The sequence below is a fragment of the Somniosus microcephalus genome, chromosome 31 (assembly GCF_052327205.1).
Source record: "Somniosus microcephalus isolate GS21.2 chromosome 31, FLI_Smic_1.0, whole genome shotgun sequence".
Classification (NCBI taxonomy): Eukaryota; Metazoa; Chordata; class Chondrichthyes; order Squaliformes; family Somniosidae; genus Somniosus; species Somniosus microcephalus.
The window spans coordinates 23,538,130-23,565,828 of record NC_141017.1 but is presented as its reverse complement, the minus strand read 5'-3'; the positions used below and the strand labels follow the sequence as shown (position 1 = coordinate 23,565,828).

Sequence of the window (27,699 nt, the reverse complement as noted above, 5' to 3'; positions counted from 1 at the left end):
ACTAGTGGTGTTCCGCAGGGGTCAGTGTTGGGTCCCCAACTCTTTACAATCTATATTAACGATTTGGAGGAGGGGACCGAGTGTAACATATCAAAGTTTGCAGATGATACTAAGATGGGAGGGAAAGTAGTGAGTGAGGAGGACATAAAAAACTGCAAGGGGACATAGACAGGCTAAGTAAGTGGGCAGAGATTTGGCAGATGGAATACAATACTGGAAAGTGTGAGGTTATGCACTTTGGCAGGAAAAATCGTAGAGCAAGTTATTATCTTAATGGCAAGAAACTGGAAAGTACTGAAGTACAAAGGGATCTGGGGGTCCTGGTGCACGAAACTCAAAAGGTTAGTATGCAGGTGCAGCAAGTGATTAAGAAGGCCAATGGAAGGTTGGCTTTCATTGCTAGGGGGATAGAATATAAAAATAGGGAGATATTGCTTCAGTTGTACAAGGTATTGGTGAGACCGCACCTGGAATACTGCGTACAGTTTTGGTGTCCATACTTAAGAAAGGACATACTTGCTCTCGAGTCAGTACAAAGAAGGTTCACTCAGTTAATCCCGGGGATGAGGGGATGGGCATATGAGGAGAGGTTGAGTAGATTGGGACTCTACTCATAGGAGTTCAGAAGAATGAGAGGCGATCTTATTGAAACATATAAGATTGTGAAGGGGTCGGATCGGGTGGATGCGGGGAAGATGTTCCCGATGATGGGTGAAACTAGAACTAGGGGGCATAGTCTTAGAATAAGGGGCTGCTCTTTCAAAACCGAGATGAGGAGGAACTACTTCACTCAGAGGGTGGTGGGTCCATGGAATATGCTGCCCCAAAAAGCTGTAGAAGCTACATCATTACATGAATTTAAAACAGAAATAGACAGTTTCCTAGAAGTAAAGGGAATTAAGGGTTACGGGGAGCGGGCAGGAATTTGGACATGAGTCTAGGTTCGGATCGGTCATGGCCCTGTGGGTAGCGGAGCGGGCCCAGGGGCCGTGTAGCCTGATCCTGCTCCTGTTTCGTGTGTCTAATTCTGTTAGATTCAGGAGATGGTTCTGTGATAGTGGATTGGCGGTTAGGATCAGATCAGCCATGATCTTATTGAATGGCGGAGCAGGCTCGAGGGGCCGATTGGCCTACTCCTGCTCCTATTTCTTATGTTCTTATGTTCTTATGTAAGGAAATAATTGTTAGTAATAAAGTATAACTCTAGGGTAATAAAACATGGGTAGAAAACTCATTAGCCATTGTATGATAGGCTAACAGTTGGTAAGGTTTTTTCTTCAAAGGGTTTAGGGACTGTTACGTCAGGAAGTCTTGTTTAAGGGAAGTAGTTTTAGAGTCAACAGCTACAAGTGTTTACATGAATAGTCTGTTTTCAAAGGATTTGGGAGTAGAATAATCACACAGTCTTATCCATGATATTTTCCTTTGATGTAGTCAAAATAAGGTGTATAAAGGAACATGGTTTTTAATAGTAATGTTCTGGACTTAATACATGCAGATAGCACCCTCTGGTGGTAGTTATTGTATAGCAGTGTTAGTATACTGCAAGAGGTCAGTTAACCTCTTGTTCCTGTTTGAACCCGGAAGTAGAATTCCAGGAAGAACCTGACTGAGTAATGGAGAATCTTCCATGAGGGATTCTCAATCTAGTGCCATCTCATCTCATATGCTAGGTCAGACGCAATATCTGTGAGTATCTTTGTTTGTTAACATGATAGCAACTTTGTCAGTGTAGTATTTGACAATACCTTGTTTATAAAAAGTTATTAGTTGGTATTTACAGAAGTTTAGTTCAAGGGACATTTAGTTATACAATTAGTCTATTCTATTGTTATAAATATGTTTATATCTTAAGTAACATTTAATGTATAGTACTCAGTTCTATGTACAAAACATACTTTGTCTTTGTTTACAGTTTCACAAATTTGTTCAAGTAAAGCTTCAAAACAGCAAACCAGCTTCTCGAGGAATTATTTGAATAAGTGTTTAACTTGCTGGATAACTAGATAGGAGCACGTCTAGCGAGACCAGTACAAGTAATGCAGAGGACTCGAAAGATAGAGAAACCGAAAAGTCACTCTCTATATAGTTAAAGCTGATCACCTTTACTGTGCATCAATAAAGTCTGTTCTGTATACTCCACTACGAAGTGTCTCGTGCTTACTCGAAACGTGTGGTTATGAACCAGAGGAGGAAGGAGGTTGCATGCTAACATTAACCCCTGCAACCACGGCCACCTGTAGCACCCTGACTACTGTGCTGGCTGAGGCGGGATTAGCTTTGGATTGCTTTAGCAAAGAGCTATTACAGACACAACGGGCCAAATGGCCTCCATCTATGGTGTAAGCTTCGATAGTTCTAACGCAGCACAGACCAGGGATTGAACCTGGGGCCTTCCAGGTCTGTATGGCACAGTACCGCTTAGTCAGTTCTTTAACCAGCAGATTTCTCAAGACAATGAATTACTTTAACTTATTTTTAACCTTAAGGCCACGTTCATATCGCCGAATTTTGGAGTTCTCGCCAGATTGTTTCGCATTGTCAATCGCAGCTGTGTACATGTCGATCCTCTCCGTCAGAGTGCCTTCCAGTCCATCAGTGATTGCAGGCGCTGTACTGGGCTGCAATGAAAAACAAGCAGACTCAATTACAGCGAATGCTGTCAAAGTGAAATGCTACCTGCAACAGTTTCACCATGGAGATAAACAATTTGTTCATTTTAGGTCCCAAAGTGAAGAAAATATTAGTATAAGCTTAGATTGATAGAACAGTATCAAACTTGCCATGACAGTAGTTTCACAAGTCACTCGCAGCTTCTTGTAGCAGATACTGAACTACTACAGTATTCTTTAGACTGGAATGTTTTGACCCCGTCAGATTCTGGACCAAGATCCTTATTAAGAAATTAAACCCTGGAGCCGAGGTCTGAATGCAGCCCAGGCTGCTGGGGCGAGTCTCCTCTCTGACAGGAGATAAAAGATCCCAAGGAGGAGGAGTCTGCGCAGTCTTCACTTAGCTCGCAGTAGGCACCTCCAAAATTAAAATTCTACCATCAAATCTGGCGCAATGCTCATCAATTCAGCCATTACTCCCCAGGAGGAAAAACAGCCAGCGAAACAGAAGTCACTTTGGACAATAAGGAGAGCTCTTTCTGAAGCAACGAATGCATATTGTCCAACTGAGCGCACGCTGGAGCCAAGCAGTACTGGACTTGAAAATCCATTAACTTTTCTCTGAGAGAAGCAATCATCATAGAAATCTCAGTGCAAAAGCAGCCCATTATGGCCCATCTGTTCTAATCGCAATTCTCTACTCCTTCCCCATACCTTCTGATATTTTTATTCAAGTGGTCATCCAATTTCTTCTTAAATGCTCCAATTGGTTATTGAAGCGGTGATATTCATTGAAATGTACTCAATATCCCAATAATCAGTCATGCAAAATAAAACTCTTCTAGCCTTTCTCTTTATGCTTCTTGTACTAATCCTAACTATTTTAGGAGCTCCACTCCCACATTTAGTCTCAGTCACACATGCCATTAAATAAAAGCTCTTAATCTAGGGAGATTTTAGTTTCCTCTCAAAACAGCATGGCAACAACAAACCAGAGAGAACACTTGGGGACTGGCACAGTACATGGGTAGAATGCGTCATTCTTTAAAGGAGGAACAAAGTAAATAAAACGCACTACTTACAATGCCAGCACCATAGAAACATAGAAGATAGGAGCAGGAGTAGGCCATTCGGCCCCTCGAGCCTGCTCCGCCATTCAATGCGATCATGGCTGATCATCCAAATTCAGTACCCTGTCCCTGCTTTCTCCCCATATCCCTTGATCCCTTTAGCCTTAAGAAATATATCTAACTCCTTCTTGAATATATTTAATAAGTTAGCCTCAACTGTCTTCTGTGGTAGAGAATTCCACAGGTTCACCACTCTCTGGGTGAAGAAATTCCCCCTCATCTCTGTCCTAAATGGCATACCCCTTATCCTTAGACTGTGACCCCTGGTTCTGGACTCCCCCGCCATCGGGAACATCCTTCCTGCATCTAGTCTGTCTAGTCCTGTTAGAATTTTATAAGTTTCAATGAGATCCCCTCTCATTCTTCTAAACTCCAGCGAGTATAAGCCCAATCGACCCAATCTCTCCTCATACGTCATTCCTGCCATCCCAGGTATCAGTCTGGTGAATCTTCGTTGCACTCCCTCCATGGCAAGAACATCCTTCCTCAGATAAGGCGACCAATTCAAAGGAGTTAACTGCAAGAAGCTCAAGCTCAACATTTTTTTTTTTTTAAATGATAGTGGAGATGAGGCTTAACCTACCTGTGGGGTTGTGTCAGGAATGGGTTTACTTTCTACAGGAGATGTTGCATGCTGTCTACTGTCCTCAAGCACTTCATTCAGTTCAGCCTAGAAAAGTGATACCTTCATTAAAACAGCGTCAAAATATCACAATGCTTATTTTAAATACAAACCGAACACTGGCCTACACTGCCGGCACAGACTCAATGGGCCGAATGGCCTCCTTTTGTGCCGTTATGACACTATGGGGGAAAAATTCAGTTGGTAGCGCCTCCCATTAGCACCTTAAGAGGGCGCTAAGTGGGGCACAAACCAACTTGCGCCCGGGCGCGGCACTGCCCACGCCTCCCGCAAAATTCAGCTGGAGGTTAGTGGTGGTGCTAACCGCTAGCGCCCTGTGGCACTGGCGATGACGTCATTGTTGTGCGCAGAGTCCCGGTCACGATCTTCGGGAGCGCCCCCTGATTTACCGCCGGACGCCATGTCTGACGGGGTCAGGGGGGCGTACCCGAGGCCAGGGAGGCGCAATTTAAAGGAGGGGTGCGGGGCAGCCATTTTTGTTGCTGGCCGCCTGCCAGCGCTCCCGTCCCTGGCCTCCTGAACCCCCCCCCCTACCGCGGAGTGCCGGCTGCGCTCCAAGAGCCCGGCACTTCTCTTGGGTGCCGGGCTCTTTTGCCTGCACTCCCGATCCCCGGGGGCCCAGCTGCACAAGGCCCCTCCCCTTTAAGAAGGGGGGGGGGAAGGCCTGCAATACCGTGGCGCTGCGGCACGTAGCGCCACGATATTCACTCGCAGCGCCCCAAGAGGGAGGCGGGGTGCTACTTCCCTCTTGGGGCGCAACCACTCAATTTCCGGCGCGTGGGCGCTAATTTTTCTGGGGCAAAATTAGCGCCTCAATTGGGGCGCTACTCAATTTTTAGCCCTAGGACTATAGCTCTGTACACTCACTACGGACTCAAGTGCAAAAGAGCTGCCGTGAGCTTCTTTTTAGTATGAGCGGGTGATGAATTCGGAGAATAGTCAGAGGTTTGGAATACAAAAAGGGTTTCATTCTGGTGAGACACTGCTCAATTCATTCATGTAAAGTTTCTTGGGGTACGAATTTTAACGCATTCGTTCAGCAACAGCTTAACCCATCTGCGTTAGAAAAATAAAACAAAATGGAACTTTAAACTTAACACATTTACGCAAATACCAGTAGAAGTTAAATCCCGGACAGCAATGGCAGTTTAGAGATTTGCTCTGGGAAATGGGCGTGTGCTGTTCTGCCGAGATTGTAGAAAAAGAACCCAAACAAGAATTGCTTGTTATCGAAAACCAAAGTCGCGGAGCAATTCCAGGCACATCACTAATACGATAGCAAAATACTGCGGATGCTGGAAATCCGAAATAACAACAGAAGACGCTGGAAAAACTCAGCAGGCCAGGCAACATCCGCGGAGAGAGAAACAGAGTCAACGTTTCAGGTCAAAACCCTTCGTCAGAACTGAGAAAAAAAAGGCAGGAAATGAAACAGATTAAAAGGCAAGTTTGGGGGCTGGGAAATGGGGGAGGGGAGGTGAAGAGACATTAAGAGATATTCAAGACGAGACGAGATGGTAATCGGACAGGTGAAGAGACAGAAGATGGCTCTAGATGAAGTGTGAAATGCGCTGCACATCACTCCTGAACCTACAAGGCAAGAAACCTATATACCTAATCACGGATTTCTCCACAAACCCAGTTCAGTCATGTATCGTGTTTATTTTATGCTATATGTGAGGCAAATCCTGATTCCTTCACGAGAAAGAGAGCGGGAGAGCGAGAAAGAGAGAAGAAAGAGATTGAAAGAAAAAGAGATTGAAAGAGAGAGGTAAAGATCTTGTACTTACATAGCACTTTTCATGACCAAAGGACGTCCCAATGAGTTTTACAGCCAATGAAGTACTTTTTGCAGTGTAATCACTGTTGTAATATAGGGAACGTGGCAGCCAATTTGCACACAGCAAGATCCCCACAAACAGCATTGTGATAATCACCAATTAATCTGCTGTAGTGATGTTGGTTGAGGGATAAATGTTGGACAGGACCTCTGCTCTTTTTCGAAAAGAGACACGGGATCTTTTCTGCCTACCCGAGGGCTTCTCGGTTTCACATCCCAAAGAAGGCGCCTCCAAAATAGCAGCGCTCCCTCAGTGCTACACTGAAGTGTTAATCCAGATTTTTGTGCTGAAGTCACTGGAGTGGGGCGTACCCATGACCTTCTGGCTCAGAAGCGAGAATGCTACCACTGAGCCATGGCTGACAGTAATCCTGCTCTTGGCTGTCTGTGCATCAGTAATGCCTGGAAGAGCAACGTGCAGATGTTTGAAAAAAGTGATTAGGACAAGCAGAAAGAGAAAGATGTTAGATAGAAGTTAGAGAGAGAGAGAAAGGTTAACAAAGCAGTTAATAAAACACATGGGATCCTAGGCTTTATAAATAGAGGCAGAGAGTACAAAAGCCAGGGAGTTATGCTAAACCTGTATAAAACACTAGCTCAGCCCCAGCTGGAGTATTGTGTCCCATTCTGGGCACCACACTTTAGGAAGGACGTGAAGGCTTTGGAGAGGGTACAGAAGAGATTTACTAGAATGGTTCCAGGGATGAGGGAATACAGTTACAGGAAACTTTCGATTTACCGGCACCTAACTAACCAGAAATCTCGGTTAACCGGCAAAATTCAGGAGTAGGTTCAGGTAACTTTTATTACTTACCTTCCTCCATTTGTTGCTGTGCAAGGGTGTGGCTGCAGCTGTTGCTAAGCTACAGAGACGCTTGCAACTTGTGGCCATTGTTCTGAAGCTGTTGCTAAGCAACAGGGTTTGTTGCTTTATACGGAGCTCTCGGCTCCGTATCTTTTACTATAGCTTTCGGTTATCCGGAATTTTTGATGAACCGGCACCACGTCGGTCCCGTCGATGCCGGATAAAAAAAAGTTTCCTGTATGTGGATAGACTGGAGAAGCTGGGGTTGTTCTCCAGCAGAGAAGGCTAAGAGGAGATTTGATAGAGGGGTTTAAAATCATGAAGGCTTTAGATAGAGTAAATAAAGAGAAACTGTTTCCAATGGTCGGTAACCAGAGAGCACAGATTTAAGGTGATTGGCAAAAGAACCAGAGATGGCATGAGGAAAAACTATTTTATGCAACGAGTGGCTAGGATTTGGAATGCACTGCCTGATAGGGCGGTGGACACAGATTCAATAGTAGCCTTCAAAAGCTAATTGGATAAATACTGGAAGGAGAAAAAATTGCAGGGATCTGGGGAAAGAGCGGGGGAGTGGGACTAACTGGATTGCTCTTCGAAAGAGCCGGCGCAGACTGGATGGGCCAAATGGCCTCCTTCTGTGCTGTATTATTCTATGATCCTATAAAAAAAAAGTGCACATTAAAGGAACAGGATAGCAAGCGGCTGTGGAAAGAATGATGACAGGTGGGATAGCGAGCAACAGAACGGATACGGCGATAGACTGGGAGGTTGATTCGTAAAATCCAGGGAGAAATGGGCACCAAATGTGTCTCCTTGTAGTGTGAAAAACTCCCAATATATTGCCACATCAGGCTGTTGTGTCAATCTTGGTTCTTCCAACCCCTTCTCCCCCCACCCCCCAATCTTCAATGGTTCTGTATCTAGAGCTGCAGAAAGAACTCTCTTAAATTACAAACATGTTTTGCAACAGTTTGTTACGAAGGCAGTTATGTGCATGAATATGTTCAAAACACGAACAGCCTTACTAATAAAAAAAAACGAAATATTAAACCGGCTCTTGGACTTATAAAACACACAAGTGTTGCCGTTATTAGCTCCATATGAAGACAGGAATGTAAAGGAGTATTTCGGTCTTCTATGTCTTAGTGGGGAAATAGTGTGCGAGATACTGAGTCATTCACACCAACAAGGTCTCAGATTTAATCTGTGAAGGCCTCTGCATATGAAATTTTTATTTATTCGTTCATGGGATGTGTGTCGCCGGCAGGTCGGCATTTATTGCCCATCCCTAATTGCCCTAGAGAAGGTGGCGGTGAGCCATTTCAGAGGGCAGTTAAGAGTCAACCACAATGCTGTGGGTCTGGAGTCACATATCGGCCAGACTGGGTGAGGACAGCAGACTTCCTTCCCATAAAGGACATTAGTGAAGCAGATGGGTTTTTACAATAATCCGATAGTTCCGTGGTCATCATTACCGATACTAGCTTTTTATTCCAGATTTATTTAATTAACTGTATTTAAATTCCCAGCTGCTGTGGTGAACTCATGTCTCTGGATCATTAGTCCAGGCCACTGGATTACTGGTCCAGTAACATAACCACTGTGCTACCATACCCAGATGTGCACTATTTAAACCGCATTAAAGGCTGAATACATGATGCCGTCACTGTATTCTGCAAGTCTTCAGCAACTACATAATGCTATTGCAAAGCAAGCACAATAGTAGGCAGGCACGGTGACCTAGTTTACTTCACATTTCAATGGTGAAGGAGCCGAATCCCAGACTGTGGACATTTGTCAGTTCTCGTGTTAGGAATGGAATCCGGAATAAGATACCCTTGCTGAAGCAGGGACTTCTCAAAAGTTTGTTTCCCCATCTGAAGCCTCAGTAGCAGCACTGCCTATTGGTTGAGTGTCGAGCGGTATTGGTGCTTAGGTCACAGAGAACTCCACGATCCTCCTAATCACTCTCCAAGCTGGAGAAAAATCCGAGGGAAAGCAGGGTAGGGAGTATTTTCAAAACTATATTTACCATCAAGTCCACGTCATCATCATCCACATCATCATCATCGTCTTCTTCGTCAAGGTCCTTCATGCACAGAGCTGCCATTCTCTCAATATCCTCCATTGGGAGTGGGGCTACAAAAACAGAAGGCTCGTCAAGACTAGACTTATTCTTTAAATAACCTGTTGTATTGTCTCCTCCACTCCCCACTCGAGGAGCTCGACAGGACTGTACTGTGTTTGAACTCAGTCCTTGCACTTTTAGGATCAGGATTCAAATCCAGCAAAGACTGATGGAGATGGAAATTTGACATCTCTGCTGTGTCTGATGGTCCTAACTGAAATAAGTCTGGGGTAGTTTCAAGCAAACTACTCTCAGTTCTGCACTCTCCTCCTTTAAGAGGCTCCTTAAAACCTACCTCTTTGACCAGGCTTTTGGTCACTTGTCCTAGTATCTCCTTAATGTGGCTCGGTGTCAAATTTTGTTTGATAACGCTCCTGTGAAGCGCTTTGAGACAATTTTTTTTTATGCATTCACTGGATGTGGGCGTCGCTGGCAAGACCAGCATTTATTGCCCATCCCTAATTGCCCTCGAGAAGGTGGTGGTGAACCGCCTTCTTGAACCGCTGCACTCTGTGTGGTGAAGGTACTTCCACAGTGCTGTTAGTTCCAGGATTTTGACCCAGTGACTATGAAGGGACGGCAATATATTTCCAAGTCAGGATGGTGTGTGACTTGGAGGGGAACTTGGAGGTGGTGGTGTTCCCATGCGCCTGCTGCCCTTGTCCTTCTAGGTGTTAGTGGTCGCGGGTTTGGGAGGCATTACAACATTAAAGGCGTTATATAAATGCAAGATATCGTCGTTGTAGTAAATTGGCAGAGTAATGATGGCTGCTGAGGGAAAAGAAAAAATATGGGAGTACTCATCCGAATTTGGTGTGTGCAGTTTTGGTCGCCTTATCTGAGGAAGGATGTTCTCGCCATGGAGGGAGTGCAGCGAAGATTCACCAGACTGATACCTGGGATGGCAGGAATGATGTATGAAGAGAGATTGGGTCGATTGGGCTTGTATTCGTTAGAGTTTAGAAGAATGAGAGGGGATCTCATTGAAACTTATAAAATGCTGACTAGATGCAGGAAGGATGTTCCCGATGGCGGGGGAGTCCAGAACCAGGGGTCACAGTCTAAGGATAAGGGGTAAGCCATTTAGGACTGAGATGAGGAGGAATTTCTTCACCCAGAGAGTGGTGAACCTGTGGAATTCTCTACCACAAAAGGCAGTTGAGGCCAATTCATTAAATATACAGGAAACTTTGTGTTATCCGGAGGCTAACTGTCCGGAATGCTCGAGCCACCGGCAAAAATCAGGAGCCGTTTTCGTTAGGTTTTTTTCCTTCTCGTTGCTTTTTTCCTCAACAGTCAAGCTCTGCAAGGTCTGCTGAAGCTGTTGCTAAGCTACAGAGACGCTTGGACTGTTTCGAAGCCAACAGGGTTTGTTGACAGATACGGAGCTCAGAAGCTTCCGTATATTTCAACATTAGCGCTGGTGTGTCCGGCAGTTTTGAGGGAACGGCAACAGCTCGGTCCAGTCGGTGCCGGATAGCACAAAGTTTCCTGTATTCAAGAAGGAGTTAGATATATTTCTTAAGGCTAAAGGGATCAAGGGATATGGGGAGAAAGCAGGGACAGGGTACTGAATTTGGATGATCAGCCATGATCTCAAATGGTGGAGCAGGCTCGAGGGGCCGAATGGCCTACTCGTGCTCCTATCTTCTATGTTTCTATGTCCATGGCATACCTGACCTGGGAGTACTAGATACTGACACCAAAAAGATAAAAAGTATTTTATTCCCATGTACTAACACCTCTCTGCTTATTCAGCACAAAAATTAAGAGAAAAAAAAGACACCTCTGTGAATGTGCCAGGAGCTGTGGTTGAGCAGTCCAGACAGACATGGTGCGCCAGTTCCTTTCTACCCTCTCCTGCACATAAGCAGTCACTTGCTGTACTAATTAGGTCATGTCCTGCTGGGTCGAATTCAACATGGTTCGAACACAAGAAGCAGGGAGAGGTTTTATCTGGGATTATCACTTGGTTGTGAGTAATTACACAGCTTGGAGTTCGTGCAATCAGCTGGTCTGGACCACATTTTAAAGGAAATTAATGCAAAGTTTCCCTGAGCGTAAATATTTGTAGTGACGAATAACATTTAAATCCAATTAATATAGATTGCAGATTGCACCAAATCTCACCTTGGTCATCAGAGGACCAGATGAAGGGAGGAAAAGAGAGTTTAATTTTAATTTTTAATAAAAAAAGAGAATTCCAGTCAACAAGCATCGGTTTTGCAGCAATTCCCAGCGGTTTAAAAGGAAAACTGGAAGAGGCGAGGGAAGAGGATGTCTGCCTCTATTAGCCTGGATGGTGGGAAGTGTGGTCATTTAAAACTAAGAGACAGGAGACAAGTTATAAAATGTGACGGAAAAAATTGGAAAGAACAAAATGTAAACAATGATCCACTTAATGCATAAACCGAACTTTGGTTTTAGACAACCGCGCTGAGCTAGGTGGAGTATTCTGTGTATTTACCATAGCTGAACACTGTTTATTCTCCTAACGCAAGGCTGAGACTCTAGTCATCTGAAAGAATAAAAGAACTTGGGATTTACATAGCGGATTACATGTCCCAAAGCGCTTCACAGATAATGAAGCATTTGGAAATGTAGTCACGGTTCCAATGTAGGGAAATGCAGCAGCCCAATTTGTGCACAGCAAGGTCCCACAAACAGCAATGAGATAAATGAGGAGAATCTGTTTTTGGCAGTGTTGGGCGAGGGGCAAATCGTGGCCTCGACACCGGGAGAAGTCCCTGCTCTTAGAAACATAGAAGATAGGAGCAGGAGTAGGCCATTCAGCCCCTCGAGCCTGCTCCGCCATTCAATGAGATCATGGCTGATCATCCAAATTCAGTACCCTGTCCCTGCTTTCTCACCATATCCCTTGATCCCTTTAGCCTTAAGAAATATATCCAACTCCTTCTTGAATATATTTAATGAATTGGCCTCAACTGCCCTGTGTGGTAGAGAATTCCACAGGTTCACCACTCTCTGGGTGAAGAAATTCCTCCTCATCTCTGTCCTAAATGGCTTACCCCTTATCCTTAGACTGTGACCCCTGGTTCTGGACTCCCCCGCCATCGGGAACATCCTTCCTGCATCTAGTCTGTCCAGTCCTGTTAGAATTTTATAAGTTTCAATGAGATCCCCTCTCATTCTTCTAAACTCTAGCGAATATAAGCCTAATCGACCCAATCTCTCCTCATACGTCATTCCTGCCATCCCAGGTATCAGCCTGGTGAATCTTCGCTGAACTCCCTCCATGGCAAGAACATCCTTCCTCAGATAAGGCAACCAAAACTGCACACAATACTCAAGGTGTGGTCTCACCAAGGCCCTGTACAACTGCAGCAAGACATCCTTGCTCCTGTACTCGAATCCGCTCGCTATGAAGGCCAACATACCATTTACCTTCTTAACCGCCTGCTGCACCTGCATGCTTACCTTCAGCGACTGGTGCACAAGGGCACCCAGGTCTCGTTGCACTTCCCCTTCTCCCAATTTATTGCCATTCAGATAATAATCTGTCTTCCTGTTTTTGCCATCAAAGTGGATAACCTCGCATTTATCCACATTATAGTGCAGCTGCCATGCATCTAATCAAATCACCCAACCTGTCCAAATCATACTGCAGTTTCTCGGCATCCTCCTCACAGCACACACGCCCACCCAGCTTTGTGTTGTCTGCAAACTTGGAGATATTACATCTAGTTCCCTTGTCTAGATCATTAATATATATTGTGAATAGCTGGGGTCCTAGGACCGATCCCTGCGGTACCCCACTAGTCACTGCCTGCCACTCGGAAAAAGACCCGTTTATTCCAACTCTTTGCTTTCTGTCTGCCAACCAGTTCTCTATCCAAGTCAATACCTTGCCCCCAATCCCATGTGCTTTAACATTACATGCTAATCTCTTATGCGGGACCTTATCGAAAGCCTTCTGAAAGTCCAAATACACCACATCCACTATTCTCCGAATAGTGCCATGGGCTGGCAAGTGGCAAATAACATTTGCGCTACCCAAGCGTCATGTAACGACCATCCTGAACAAGGGAAAGCCACCTTCCCTTGAACTTCAACTGCACCACCATCACCTAGTTCCCCCATAGTCACCATCCTGCGGGAGAGGGGGGGTCACCGCTGGCCAGAAACTTAATCGGACCAGACACACGAGCAGGGCAGAGTCGGGGTACTCTGCGCTGAGCAGCTCACTCCGAGTCCCTCGCCACCATCTCCGAGGCTCAACTCGGGAGAGTGACAGAATACTCATTTGCGTGGATGGAGGCAGCTGCAACACCACCCGGGTCAGAGCCGTTTACTTGGTCGGTGTCGCTGCCACAGGGCTCAATACGCACCCCTCGATCACTGGCACGCAGTGGCAGCAGTCTGTATGATCGACAAGGTGCACTCCAGCTACCCCCATCACTGAAAGACCGCATGAGAACACCATCACCTCCAAATCACATTATCATCCTGATTTGCACCGACAGCGCTGTTCCTTCACCGTTGCTGGGTCAACATCCTTCAATTCTCGAACACCATCACGAGAGCACCATTGCCACAGGATTACAACAGTTCAAGGAGAAGGCCCACCACTACCTTCTGAGAAACTAGGAATGGGCAATAATGTGACCACACCAGTGTCACCCACAACCACAGAACAAACTGTCAAAAGCAATTCATTCTATGTGAAGCTATTTTGAAAAGCTTCAGTGATGATGACTGCTGTATAAAATGGAGGCTTTTCTTTTCTGTTGTCAGGTGAAGCAGCTATACTGTTCATTAAATAGGTGCAGAGGCCTGAAAACAACAACTTGCATTTATATAGCGTTTTTAACACAGTAAAATTTCACAAGGCACTTCATAGGAACGTTATCAAACAAAATTTGACACTGAGCCACATAAGGAGATATTAGGGCAGATGACCAAAAAAGTAGGTTTTAAGGAGCATCTTAAAGGAAGAGAGGTTGAGGGAGGGAATTCCAGAGCTTAAGGCCTTGGCAGCTGAAGGCACGGCCGCTAATGGTTGAACGATTAAAATTAGGGATGCTTAAGAGGCCAGAATTGTAAGAGCGCAGAGATCGGAGGGTTGTAGGGCTGGAGGAGATTAGAGATAGGGAGGGGAGAGGCCACGGAGAGATTTTAAAATCGAGGAACAACAACAGAAAATGCTGGAAAAACTCAGCAGGCCAGGCAACATCCGTGGAGAGAAAATAGAGTCAACGTTTCGGGTCAAACACTTTGTCAAGACAAAGGGTTTGACCCGAAACGTTGACTCTATTTTCTCTCCACGGATGTTGCCTGGCCTGCTGAGTTTTTCCAGCATTTTCTGTTGTTATTTCAGATTTCCAGCATCTGCAGTATTTTGCTATCATTTTAAAATCGAGGCATTGCTTAACCGGGAGCCAATGTAGATCAGCGAGCACAGGGGCGCTGGGTGATCGGGACCTGGTGCAAGTTAGGACACGGGCAGCCGAGTTTTGGAGCTTGCTGGAATTTGGATTAAGGATTATAAACTCTTCCTGGTTTCTAGTTACGAGAAGTTAGCACAAAACTCGCAAGTGGTGAAAGAAAAAGAATTTGGGCCCTGAAACAATTTTGACCTCTTTTCGATACCATTTAGTTTAAGGCCCAGAATTATGTTTTATCTATAGCTCCTTTGAGGCTCTGTGCTGCCTTTTCAGTCCCAGTCAAACTTCTGGTTCCTTGCCTTGACAGTCCTGCCGGTTACTATTTTCAAAAGGAATGGCACATCCTCTCAAAATCAGGTCCCGGCCTCTCAAATCAGGTCCCAGCCTTTCATTCTGTCTCTCTTTTTAAAAAGAGCCAAGTCATGATTTCTCACACTGAGCAAAAAGAAACTGGAGATCATTGCTAATCGAGTTTAAAAACTGCCCCCCCCCCCCCCACCACGACTGAATACATGTCCCTAACTGCAACGACTATAGGAAATGTGCCCTAATCTTTAATACGGTTTCACATTTAGACGGGTGGAGAATCTACTGCGCTTTTGGAGAAGAGGAAGGCGATACATTACATACCTTTTCCTTTTGGCTTTCCTCTGGTAGCTGGCTTTTCTCCAGTAATCGCTGCCAATTCCGCTTCCAAATCAGCATCATTGTCACCATCGTTCACATCCATCATCATGCTGTCCGGCGAGAAGTCGACCAGCAACCCAAGCTGTGAAAACATACACTTCACTAAGTTCATAGCATGTGTAACACAGAGGGACTGAATTTCCATATGAAATACAATTAAATCAATGTTATCACTTGGCTTATTTACTTATGTATTGGCAACAATAAAAGCAGGTAAGACAAAGGGGAATAAAGATCACACTTTTGAATGTGCTGTTTCTCATGCAAGATTCAGTTCCTTATCGCAAAGTCATCCCACCACAAGCACTCTACTCGGAGCTCCGACACTCCAAGAGAGCCCCAGGTGGGCAGAGGAAACGCTTCAAGGACACCCTCAAAGCCTCCTTGAAAAAGTGCAACATCCCCACCGACACCTGGGAATCCCTGGCCCAAGACCGCACAAAGTGGAGGAGAAGCATCCGGGAAGGCGCCGAACACCTCGAGTCTCTTCGCTGAGAGCAAGCGGAAGCCAAGCGCAGGCAGTGCAAGGAGCGCACGTCAACCCAAGCACCCCACCCACCCGCCCCCTTCAACCACCGTCTGCCCCACCTGTGGCAGAGACTGCAGGTCCCGCATCGGACTCATCAGTCACCCGAGAACTCATTTTTAATGTGGAAGCAAGTCATCCTCGGTTCCGCCTAAGAAGATTCAATTCCTTATCTCAAAGTCATCCCACCACTAGTGACAAACCTGCACAAACACAGGAAAAGACCAGCAGACCCCATCCCTATATGGCGCAACCACATACACCATTTACCCACCCCTTAACCACACAAAAATTAAAAAACTTGTGGCCAATTTAGGAAAGTCTCTGGGAAATACCTCTTCGACTCCTTAACAAGGATTGAAATATCCCTCATATAATAAATTGGAGCTCCGACACGGCAAAAGAGCTCCAAGTGGGCAGAGGAAACGCTTCAAGGACACCCTCAAAGCCTCCTTGAAAAAGTGCAACATCCCCACCACCGACACCTGGGAATCCCTGGCCCAAGACCGCACAAAGTGGAGGAGAAGCATCCGGGAAGGCGCCGAACACCTCACTATCACTATTGAAGTATCCCTCACTACTTCACCCCGGTGCTACAATGTTCACGATACTCTGCTCAGACACAACCCAAATGTTAATGCAGAAATCTAAATAGAATTTTTTCTAATCTAAAGAAGACCATTTTTAACTGTGCCTTCCCGAGTGCTGCCGGTTTTCCTGGGGCCAGTAAACCTGCTGTACAGGTGGCAGCATGACCTTTACTGGCAGTGACGGCATGAATTAATGCCACGATACTATCACATACATGCACAGTGATTCCCAGTTGCGTTCTACTGATGTCGCAATGCCAGTAGTTCGTGCATGTGGCCAATCTGTCATGGACAGTGCGCGCGCGCGCACGGAATAGTGAACCCACTGCAAAGGTTAAAACAAAGAAAAACAGACGTGCATTTATATAGCACCTTTCACAATGTCCGGACGTCTCAAAGTGCTTTACAACCAATGAAGTACTTTTGTGAAGTGTAGTCACTGTTGTAATGTAGGAAACACGGCAGCCAATTTGCGCACAGCAAGCTCCCACAAACAGCAATGTGATAATGACCAGATAATCTGTTTTAGTGATGTCGGTTGAGCAATAACTATTGGCCAGGGCACTGGGGACAACTCCCCTGCTCATCTTCAAAATAGTGCCGTGGACCTTGGACATACACCTGAGAGAGCAGACGGGGCCTCGGTTTAACGTCTCATCCAAAAGACGGCACCTCCGACAGTGCAGCACTCCCTCAGCACTGCACTAGGAGTGTCAGCCTAGATTTTGTGCTCAAGTCTCTGGAGTGGGACTTGAGCCCACAACCTTCTGACTCAGCACTACCAGCTGAGCCACAGCTGACACTAAAGAAGATTGCCTGCACTGTCTAAGTAAATGCAAGCTAACAGCGCCCTATGTTGCTTTCCCATAACTCAGGTCTCAGTGTAACCACGGTTAACTCTATGGCTGTACTGCTAAATATTTTTCAAAAGGATATAATTGAAAATTTTACACAGCCGGCATTACGCTTTATTGAAATCCCAATAACACCACTAAATAAAACTTGATATCACCCACATCATGTGGTATTTCAATTCAAGCTACAGGACACAAGCAGTGTAAAATGGTGACCACTGGCACAGAAAAAGTGAATTGTTGAAACAGAATAAACACACCCTCCTAGATAAATTTCACCTGTTAATATTATGTGCATCAAAAATGGAATAATCTCAGGGTTGGAATGATGCTGATACAGCACAAATCGGCTCGCTCGCGTGCTTTACGAAGCCACCGTATTCTTTTACGAGAACAGGCATCTGTCATATTAATCAATGGGTTGAAGCTACACTACATTAATGTGATATCACTCAGTCCTTGCATAGCTCGTGGATCACACTCGAACAGCAGCATGTAGAACCTGTAACCAGTTTAGTTGCACCCCACTTCCCCCATTCATTGTTGAACCTATTACTGTCTAACAAAGTGTCAAACAATCAGTTTATCACTGTGCATGAACACCACAAGCTTAGTGTTGGCATGAAGCAGTTTCCACTTCACACAGGCATTGAAACTGGAGCAATACAAGCCAGGTGTCAAGGTCTGGATTACATAGGATATACGGCACAGACACAGGCCATTCGGCCCAACCAGTCCCTGCCGGCGTTTATGCTCCACTCGAGCCTCCTCCTGTCTTTCCTCATCTAACTCTATCAGCGTAACCCTCTATTCCCTTCTCCCTCATATGTTTGTCCAGCCTCCCCTTAAATGTATCGATACTATTCGCTTCAACCACTCCCTGTGGTAGCGAGTTCCACATTCTCACCACTCTCTGGGTAAAGAAGTTTCTTCTGAATCCCCTATTGGATTTCTTGGTGACTATCTTATATTGATGGCCTCTAGTAATGCTCTTCCCCACAAGTAGAAACACTCTCTCTGTATCCACTCTATCAAAACCTTTCATAATTTTAAAGACCTCTATTAGGTCACCCCTCAGCCTTCTCTTTTCAAGAGAAAAGAGACCCAGCCTGTTCATCCTTTCCTGATAGGTACACCCTCGCATTTCTGGCATCATCCTTGTAAATCTTCCCTGCACCCTCTATATCCTTTTTATAATATGGTGACCAGAACTGTACACAGTACTCCAAGTGTGGTCTAACCAAGGTTCGATACAGGTTTAGCATAACTTCTCTACTTTTCAATTCTATAACTCTGGAAATAAACCCTAGTGTTTGGTTTGCTTTTTTTAATGGCCTTGCTAACCTGTGTCGCAACTTTTAGTGATTTGTGTATTTGTACTCCGAGATCCCTTTGTTCCTCTACCCCACCCAGACTCGCACCCTCCAAGTGATAAGTGACCTCCCTATTCTTCCTACCAAAATATAATACCTCACATTTATCTGTGTTGAACTTTATTCGCCAATTATATGCCCATTCTGCAAGTTTATTAATGTCCTCCTGAGTATTGACTATCCACCCCAACTTGGTGTCGTCCGCAAATTTAGAAATTGTGTTTTTGATTCCAAAGTCTAAACGGTTAATATAAATTGTGAACATCAGTGGTCCCAGCACAGATCCTTGTGGAACACCACTACCCACCTTCTGCCACTGTGAATAGCTACCCTTTACTCCCACTCTCCGCTTTCTGTCCTGAAGCCAGCCAGCAATCCATTCTGCTACTTGTCCCCTGACTCCGCATTCTCGGACCTTGTTCATCAGTCTATTATGGGGTCTATTATGGGGTACCTTATCGAAGGCCTTTTGAAAATCTAAATAAATTACATCTACTGCATTATCATTGTCTACTCTCTCTGTTACCTCTTCAAAAAATTCAATGATGAATGATCTTAGAAGTGGAGCACAGCGAGACGACTCCTCCAGAGATTCTCACCCTGCATTGCTATGGTGTCGAGTTGGGCCCTGACTCTTGGACTCCAGCTGCATTTACAATATAACTTTTTTTTTTTTTTTTAAATTTGCTTATGCGATCTGGGCGTCGCTGGCGAGGCCAGCATTTATTGCCCATCCCTAATTGCCCTCGAGAAGGTGGTGGTGAGCCGCCTTCTTGAACCGCTGCAGTCCGTGTGGTGAAGGTGCTCCCCCAGTGCTGTTAGGGAGGGAGTTCCAGGATTTTGACCCAGCGACGATGAAGGATCGGCCGATATACTTCTAAGTCAGGATGGTGTGTGACTTGGAGGGGAACTTGGAGGTGGTGGTGTTCCCATGCGCCTGCTGCCCTTGTCCTTCTAGGTGGAAGAGGTCGCGGGTTTGGGAGGTGCTGCCAAAGAAGCCTTGGCGAGTTGCTGCAGTACATCTTGTAGATGGTACACACTGCAGCCACGGTACGCCGGTGGTGGAGGGAGTGAATGTTTAAGGTGGTGGATGGGGTGCCAATCAAGCGGACTGCTTTGTCCTGGATGGTGTCGAGCTTCTTGAGTGTTGTTGGAGCTGCACTCATCCAGGCAAGTGGAGAGTATTCCATCACACTCCTGACTTGTAGATGGTGGAAAGGCTTTGGGGAGTCAAGAGGTGAGACACTCGCCGCAGAATACCCAGCCTCTGACCTGCTCTTGTTGCCACAGTCGCAACACTGGTGCGAGGCAAAACCACTTTCCAACAATGCTACACTGTACCGTCAATGCACCACTAGCTGCTGCCAATCAATTTCATATTTCTGTCAAAAGAAAATGAGCTTGAGTTTATGTACAGGAAACTTTGTGCTATCCGGCACCGACGGGACCGAGCTGTTGCCGTTCCCTCAAAACGGCCGGACACTCCAGCGCTAACGTTGAAAGATACGGAAGCTTCGGAGCTCCGTATCTGTCAACAAACCCTGTTGCCAACAGCTTCTAAACAGTCCAAGCATCTCTGTAGCTTAGCAACAGCTTCAGCAGACCTTGCAGAGCTTGACTGTTGAGGAAAAAAGCAACGAGAAGAAAAAAATCCTAACGAAAACGGCTCCTGGTTTTTGCCGGTGGCCCGAGCATTCCGGACTCCAGATAACACAAAGTTTCCTGTAGCACCTTATCACATCCTCAGAACACTTCATAATCAAAACTTAAGCAATGTGCTTCCTGGTAAAACATACAAGAGAATGTCAGACAATGATAAATACTGTTTATTGCTAAATCAAAATATTACAATGAATGAAATGGTTACTGCAGCCGAAGTAATATATAATTTCAGCAGCACAAGCTGAATGATAATTTTGGTTATGGCCATAAAAACATCACAATACTTCATTGAACTATTTCCAATGGACAGTTAAATCACAAGGGATGTTTGAGTTTGTTTATACTCCTAGGGCATTTCTGGCCTCTGGGAAAGCCTGCACTGTTGAATGAATTAATCAGATGGAAAGGGGTTAAAACCACACAGGAGTAACCCCATGTCCTACCACTCTGTGGCAGTGTGGTCACTACACTTGCATTTACTGGAGGAGGGAGGAATCATACTTAAGCCAATACCTTTTAATATTGTGCAATAAACATCTTATGGAATGCTCATCTCAAACTTCACCCGGCATCAGTGATAGATCAGGAACCACCAGAACTACACCCCAGTAAAGTCCTGGTGGTCACCGATCTGTCAGGAGCAATTCGAGATGGTGAGATAGAAGTACGAAAAGCTCAAAGTGCTTCTCCGGACACGATCCAAGATTGTATAAATTTAGATTCTGTCTCTCCAAAGAGGAAACACGCTCGAAACACCGACTGTCTGCTCTCTCCTGGATGATGACCTGCTGTACGCTTCCATTTTTTTGTTCTGCCTTTGGTGTCACATTTGCATCATTTTGTTTTGTTTAGTTTAGATAGGATTACATCGGATATACGGCACAGAAACAGGCCATTCGGCCCAACCAGTCCATGCCGGTGTTTATGCTCCACTCGAGCCTCCTCCCGTCTTTCCTCGTCTAAATCTATCAGCGTAACCCTCTATTCCCTTCTCCCTCATCTGCTTGTCGAGCTTCCCCTTAAATGCATCTATACTATTCGCTTCAACCACTCCCTGTTAAAATATATATATTTTTTTACTATAGACACACTTTTGATACCCCAAATGACAGTGACACCAATTGATAAAAGGTGTTTACTTTATAAAATGATGATCTTTATTTTGTTGTCAGCTGTGGCTCAGTGGGCAGCACTCTCTCTCTCTCTCGCCTCCGAGTCAGAAGGTTGTGGGTTCAAGTCCCACTCCAGAGACTTGAGCATAAAAGTCTAGGCTAACGTGCCAGGACAGTGCTGAGGGAGTGCCGCACTGTCGGAGGTGCCGTCTTTCGGATGAGACGTTAAACTGAGGCCCCGTCTGCTCTCTCAGGTGGACGTAAAACATCCCTATTTTGAAGAGGAGCAGGGACGTTATCGGCCAATATTTATCCCTCAATCAGCATCAATAAAACAGATTATCCAGTCATTATCACATTGCTGTTTGCGGGAGCTTGCTGTGCGCAAACTGACTGCCGCATTTCCTACATTACAACAGTGACTACACTTCAAAAAGTACTTCATTGGCTGTAAAATGCTTTGGGGAGTCGGTGGTGGTGAAAGGCGCTACAGAAATGCACGTCTTTCTTCTATTAATAAATTCATAAAGTGTTTTACACCAGAAGCTTTGGCCAGGATGTCTGGCTCAGATATTGAGATTTGACTTGCTTTGCCAGTACCATACGAAAGAAAGACAGACTTGCATTTATATAGCGCCTTTCACAACCACCGGACGTCTCAAAGCGCTTTACAGCCAACTTTTGAAGTGTAGTCACTGTTGTAATGTAGGAAAGCGCCCACAAACAGCAATGTGATATAATGCCCAGATAATCTGTTATGGCGATGTTAACTGAGCTATAAATATTGGCCAGGACACCGGGGAGAACTCCCCTGCTCTTCTTCGTTTCCCACATTACAACAGTGACTCCACTTCAAAAAGTACTTCATTGGCTGTAAAGCGCTTTGAGACATCCGGTGGTCGTGAAAGGTGCTATAGAAATGCAAGTCTTTCTTTTAACGCCCACTTGAGAGAGAGAAGACGGGGCCTCGGTTTAAGGTCTCATCCATAAGACGGCACCTCCGACAGTGTGGCGCTCCCTCGGCACTACGCTGGGAGCGCGCCAGCCTGGATTCTGATGCTCAAGTCTCTGGAGTTGGGGGGGGGGGGGGGGACTTGAACCCACAACCTTCTGACTTCAGAGGCGAGAGAGTGCTACCCAGTGAGCCACTGGCTGACACTTAAATAAATGGTCCAACACCGCCTTCAGTGTGCCAGTGCAGCCTTCGGTCGCCTGAGGAAGAGAGTGTTTGAAGACCAGGACCTCAAATCCGGCACTAAGCTCATGGTCTACAGAGCAGTAGTGATACCCGCCCTGCTGTATGCCTCAGAGACATGGACCATGTACAGCAGGCATCTCAAAGCACTGGAGAGGTACCGCCAACACTGCCTCTGCAAGATCCTGCAAATCCATTGGCAGGATAGGCGCACCAACGTCAGTGTTCTCGCTCAGACCAACATCCCCAGCATCGAAGCTTTGACCACGCTCGATCAGCTCCGATGGACGGGTCACATCGTCCGCATGCCCGATACGAGACTCCCAAAACAAGCGCTCTACTCGGAGCTCCGGCACAGCAAGAGAGCCCCAGGTGGGCCGAGGAAACGCTTCAAGGACACACCCTCAAAGCCTCCTTGAAAAAGTGCAACATCCCCACCACTGACACCTGGGAATCCCTGGCCCAAGACCGCACGCACAAAGTGGAGCAGAAGCATCCGGGAAGGCACCGAACACTTCGAGTCTCTTCGCCGGGAGCAAGCGCAGGCAGCGCACGTCAACCCAAGCACCCCACCCACCGTCTGCCCCACCTGTGACAGAGACTGTAGGTCCCGCATCGGACTCATCAGTCACCTGAGAACTCATTTTTAATGTGGAAGCAAGTCATCCTCGGTTCCCGAGGAACTGCCTAAGAAGAAGAGAGGAATTAAATAAATAAAGATAAGGCAGAGAAATGAACTTTGTGTGTGTGTGTGTGGCGCCCTCCCTGAATGACTGACACTTGCCATGGGGGGGGGATGGGTGTGGCTCTCACCTGTTGGCACTCTTACCTGTCTGGCTCTCGCCGCTCCCCGGCCCTTGGGCTCCGGAGTCCTCTTATTCCTGTTCATTGCGGGATTTTTTGTTGTATTTTTCCTCTTGAACGGGGCGGAGATCAAAGGGCATCTGGCTTCTCATGCGATTAGTGCGGAGGAGCGCAGGGCCTGAGGTGGCGGTCACACACACACCGAGTGAGGGAAGTCCGCCCCTCACAAAACACAACCGCTTCACGGTGACGGAGGGTTGTGTTTTTTTTCCTCTCCCGGGCCGGTATAATCTCCTCGGTAACAATCTTCACGTCCAGTCTTCCTTTTCCCCTGCGGACTACTTTCCTCCTCGGCGTTAATTAACAAATCGCCCGTCACCGCCCAAGCTGTCGCGAAGACGCCGCCCGTACTGTCGTGAAATCCCCTGTTCACCCGGCCGAGGTGAAGTCGTGGCGGCGGCGGTGGTGACGGGCGCCGTGCATGCTGGGGGTTGTAGTTCGCTGGGGGCCGGCCGGCCGGAGAGAGCGCCGCCTTCGCTCCCCGGTCAGGAACTACATCACCCAGCGGCCAGCGCGATGAAGCGCGCACCGCGCCGGCGCACTGCCTCGGCCGAGCAGGCGGGAAAGAAGCGTCGGTTTTTTGGTGCGAAGAGCAGGCGGCCGTGCGAGTTTACCAATAACCAGGGCCACCGGCCGAAAATGAAGAGGTAGTCTGTCACAAGAATATGTTTCATATCTGGAGTTGCCGTTAAAAAAGGTTTATTTGAGGAAACGATTTAAAAAAAAACAACCCGAACGCCAATTTCGGGCGAGAAGGGAAGGTCGTCAAGTGGTTTGAGTCTGAGTTTGGGGAGTTCTGCTTCTCCCAGTCTGTGTGAAAATTAAATCTCCCATTTACCTTTTCCATGCCATTTACCATCTTATTTAGTTCTGACGAAGGGTCATCGACCTGAAACGTTAACTCTGTTTCTCTCTCTTCACAGATGCTGCCTGACCTGCTGAGTATTTCCTGCATTTTATGTTTTTATTTCAGATTTCCAGCATCCGCAGTATTTTGATTTTGTACCATCTTATCTACCTCCACAACAACGACTTGCATTCATATAGCGCCTTTAACATAGTATAGTGTCAGCCGTGGCTCAGTGGGCAGCACTCTCTTGCTCTCTGAGTCAGAAGGTTGTGGGTTCAAAGTCCCACTTCAGAGACTTGAGCACAAAAATCTAGGCTGACACTCCAGTGCAGTGCTGAGGGAGTGCTGCACTGTCGGAGGTGCCGTCTTTCGGATGAGACATTAAACCGAGGCCCTGTCTGCTCTCTCAGGTGGATGTTAAAGATCCCATGGCACTATTTCGAAGAAGAGCAGGGGGAGTTATCCCCAGCGGCCCAGCCAATATTTATCCCTCAATCAACATCATTAAAAAACAGATGATCTGGTCATTATCACATTGCTGTTTGTGGGAGCTTGCTGTGCACAAATTGGCTTAGGAACAGGAGTAGGTCTTTCAACCCCTCGAGCCTGTTCCGCCATTCAATGGGATCTGCGACCTAACTCCATATACCCGCCTTTGCTTCCTATCCCTTAATAGCTTTAGTTAACGAAAAGCTATCAATCACCGATTTAAAATTAACAATTGATCTAGCATCAATTGCCGTTTGCGGAAGAGAGTTCCAAACTTCTACCGCCCTTTGTGTGTAGAAGTGTTTCCTAATTTCACTCCTGAACGGTCTGGCTCTAGATTTTAGACTCTTTTCCCTAAGTCCTAGAATCCCCAACCAGCGGGAATAGTTTCTATCTACCCTATCTGTTCCCCTTAATATCTTGAAAACTTCGATCAGATTACCCCGTAACTTTTTTAATTCTAGGGAATACCCTAATTTGTGTAATTTCTCCTCTTAACGTAACCCTTGAAGTCCGGGTATCATTCTGGTAAACCTGCGCTGCACTCCCTCAAAGGCCAATATATCCTTCCGAAGATATGATGCCCAGAACTGCTCCCAGTGCTCCAGGTGTGGTCTAACCAGGGCTTTGTGTAGCTGCAGCATAACTTCTACCCCCTTGTATTCTAGTCCTCGAGATATAAAGGCCAGCATTCCATTAGCCTTTTTGATTATTTTCTGTACCTCTTCATGACATTTTAATGATCTGTGTACCTGGACCCCCCAAGTCTCTTTGGACCTCCACTGTTTTTAGCTTTTCACCATTTAGAAAGTACCCTGTTCTATCCTTTTTAGAGCCTAAATTGATGACCTCACATTTGCTTACATTGAACTTCATTTGCCACAGTTTTGCCCATTCACTTAATCTATCAATATCCCTTTGTAATTTTATGCTTTCATCTACACTCTACAATGCTGCCTATCTTCGTGTCATCGGCAAATTTGGATATATGACTTTCTATGCCATCATCTAAGTCGTTAATAAATACGGTGAATAGTTGTGGCCTTAACATACATTCCTGCGGGACACCACTCGTCACATCCTGCCAATCTGAGTACCTGCCCATTATCCCTACTGCCTGTCTCCTGTCGCTTAGCCAATTTCCTAACCAGGTCGATAATTTGCCCTCAATTCCATGGGCTTAAATAACTGTCTCTTATGTGGGACTTCATCAAATGCCTTCTGGAAGGCCATATAAATAACATCCATAGACATTCCCCTGTCCACTACTTTAGCCACCTCTTCAAAAAATTCAATCCGGTTTGTCAGGCTGCTGCGTTTCCTACATTATAGCAGTGACTACACTTCAAAAAGTACTTCATTGGCTGTAAAGCGCTTTGGAACATCCTGAGGTCGGGAAAGGCGCTATCTAAATGCAAGTCTTCTCTTTTTAAATGTTAGGCTAGATTATATGCTGAAATCTTGGCGTGAGATTTGATTGAACCCACAACCTTCTGACTAAGAGTACAGCTTAGGCTGCCACTGTGGGACCTGGCATGCATCTACATTTAAATGTATTATTTTGTCCATATTTGAGATGATTGCTCCATTGAAAATCCCAGTGTAGTACTACCAGAAGCTTCCAGATTTCTTCTCAGAATTAGGTGATCTCAGCAGGGGCAGCAGTTTGCAAGGGATCTTGTTTGTGAACCCTGCTTGAGATGTTAAACCGTCTGTGTTAGATCCGTGTATCTTAATGTTGTGTCCTTCAATAATAAGACAACAGACTGCAGGGAACGATTCAACAGGTGTTTACTGAATGAGGGTTACTCTAGAACTAACTGTACAGATCACTACTCAGGGTTTATATACAGGTGTGGTCACTGCCGGTACTACAGTATACAGGAGCTGTAAAAAGTAGTTCTCCCCTTAAAGGTACATACATTACAGTCTGCCCTCTCAGGTGGGCATAAAAGTTCCCAATGCACAATTCGTGAGTCCTGGCCAATAGTTATCCCACAACCAACATCAGAAAAAAATTATCTGGTCATTATCACATTGCTGTTCGTGGGATCTTGCTGTGTGCACATTGGCTGCCGCATTTCCTACATTACAACAGCACCTCAAAAGTATTTAATTGGCTGTGAAGTGTTTTGGAGCGCCCTGAGGTGGTGAAAGGCGCTATATAAATGCAAGCTTTTTAACGTGTTTTCCCCACTCGCGGTATTTCCTCTTAACGTTTCACTAGATTTGTGGTTGTTTTTGTTTTCTGTGTGATGGGAGAGGTTTTCTTTCTCATTGGTTACTGATATAATTGAAAGGCTTGTAGTTCTCTGTGAGTCCTGTAACTATTGGGCATTGATAGTAAACTTGCAGTATATATGCATCATTAAAGGCTGAGATCGATGTAATTATTAGAATTTAAAACATCTCGTCCCTTGCCACCAGAGCCATCACTGGACAGTTTGCTGTGGGGGGGGCGGCGTGGGTGGAGTGAAATTTGTGGTTAAAAATGTAGGATTTTAGTTCATTTACTGATGTCTGCTTTAGAATGTGGGATAGCCACTATAACAAAATAGGGATAATAATATACGCTGTGATTCTAGCTTTAAAATGGTGGGGTGTAATATATCGAAGCTTATTCCATGTGGTATGGTATAACGAGAGCCTGGAATCGAAGTGGAATAAAGTAGTTGTTAGTGAGATAATTAGCACAAGATGCTGTGGATCTAGAATTCCTCCATAATCAACTGCAAATTATTATTCCCTGATAAATTTCCCAGCAATGACATCACATGGAGAATAATTGATATTTGGGAGTATTTATAGGGCAGCAGTATCATTGAGGGAACTCAGATGGTGTCGGAAACACTGAGAGCAACATGTCTATGGTTTATAAACTAAAGTCTCAAATTAGATTACAATCCTGCCTTTCTTGTATAGCTTTGGCAC

The 27,699-nt window shown here is 45.7% G+C and overlaps 2 protein-coding genes across 3 annotated transcripts in view; one reads left to right on the top strand and one right to left on the bottom strand.

Moving 5' to 3' along the window:
- LOC147097643 (coiled-coil and C2 domain-containing protein 1A-like) overlaps nucleotides 1-23,779 on the bottom strand; it is a 140,447-nt gene extending 116,668 nt beyond the window's left edge. For both annotated transcript variants that reach the window (XR_015074320.1, XM_085971629.1), the window contains exons 1-5: nucleotides 23,395-23,779; nucleotides 15,197-15,335; nucleotides 9,066-9,172; nucleotides 4,326-4,412; nucleotides 2,484-2,621 (exon numbers count right to left, since the gene is read on the bottom strand). Coding sequence is in view for 1 of the 2 variants with exons in the window: in XM_085971629.1 (XP_085827755.1) it covers nucleotides 2,484-2,621; nucleotides 4,326-4,412; nucleotides 9,066-9,172; nucleotides 15,197-15,335; nucleotides 23,395-23,454 (531 nt within the window). In the remaining variant the exon portion in view is untranslated. The remainder of the gene's footprint in view (nucleotides 1-2,483; nucleotides 2,622-4,325; nucleotides 4,413-9,065; nucleotides 9,173-15,196; nucleotides 15,336-23,394) is intronic.
- The window catches only part of LOC147097642 (uncharacterized), a 61,842-nt gene continuing 57,812 nt past the window's right edge, over nucleotides 23,670-27,699 (top strand). The window contains exon 1 of the mRNA XM_085971628.1: nucleotides 23,670-24,076. The gene's annotated coding sequence lies outside the window, so the exon portion shown is untranslated. The remainder of the gene's footprint in view (nucleotides 24,077-27,699) is intronic.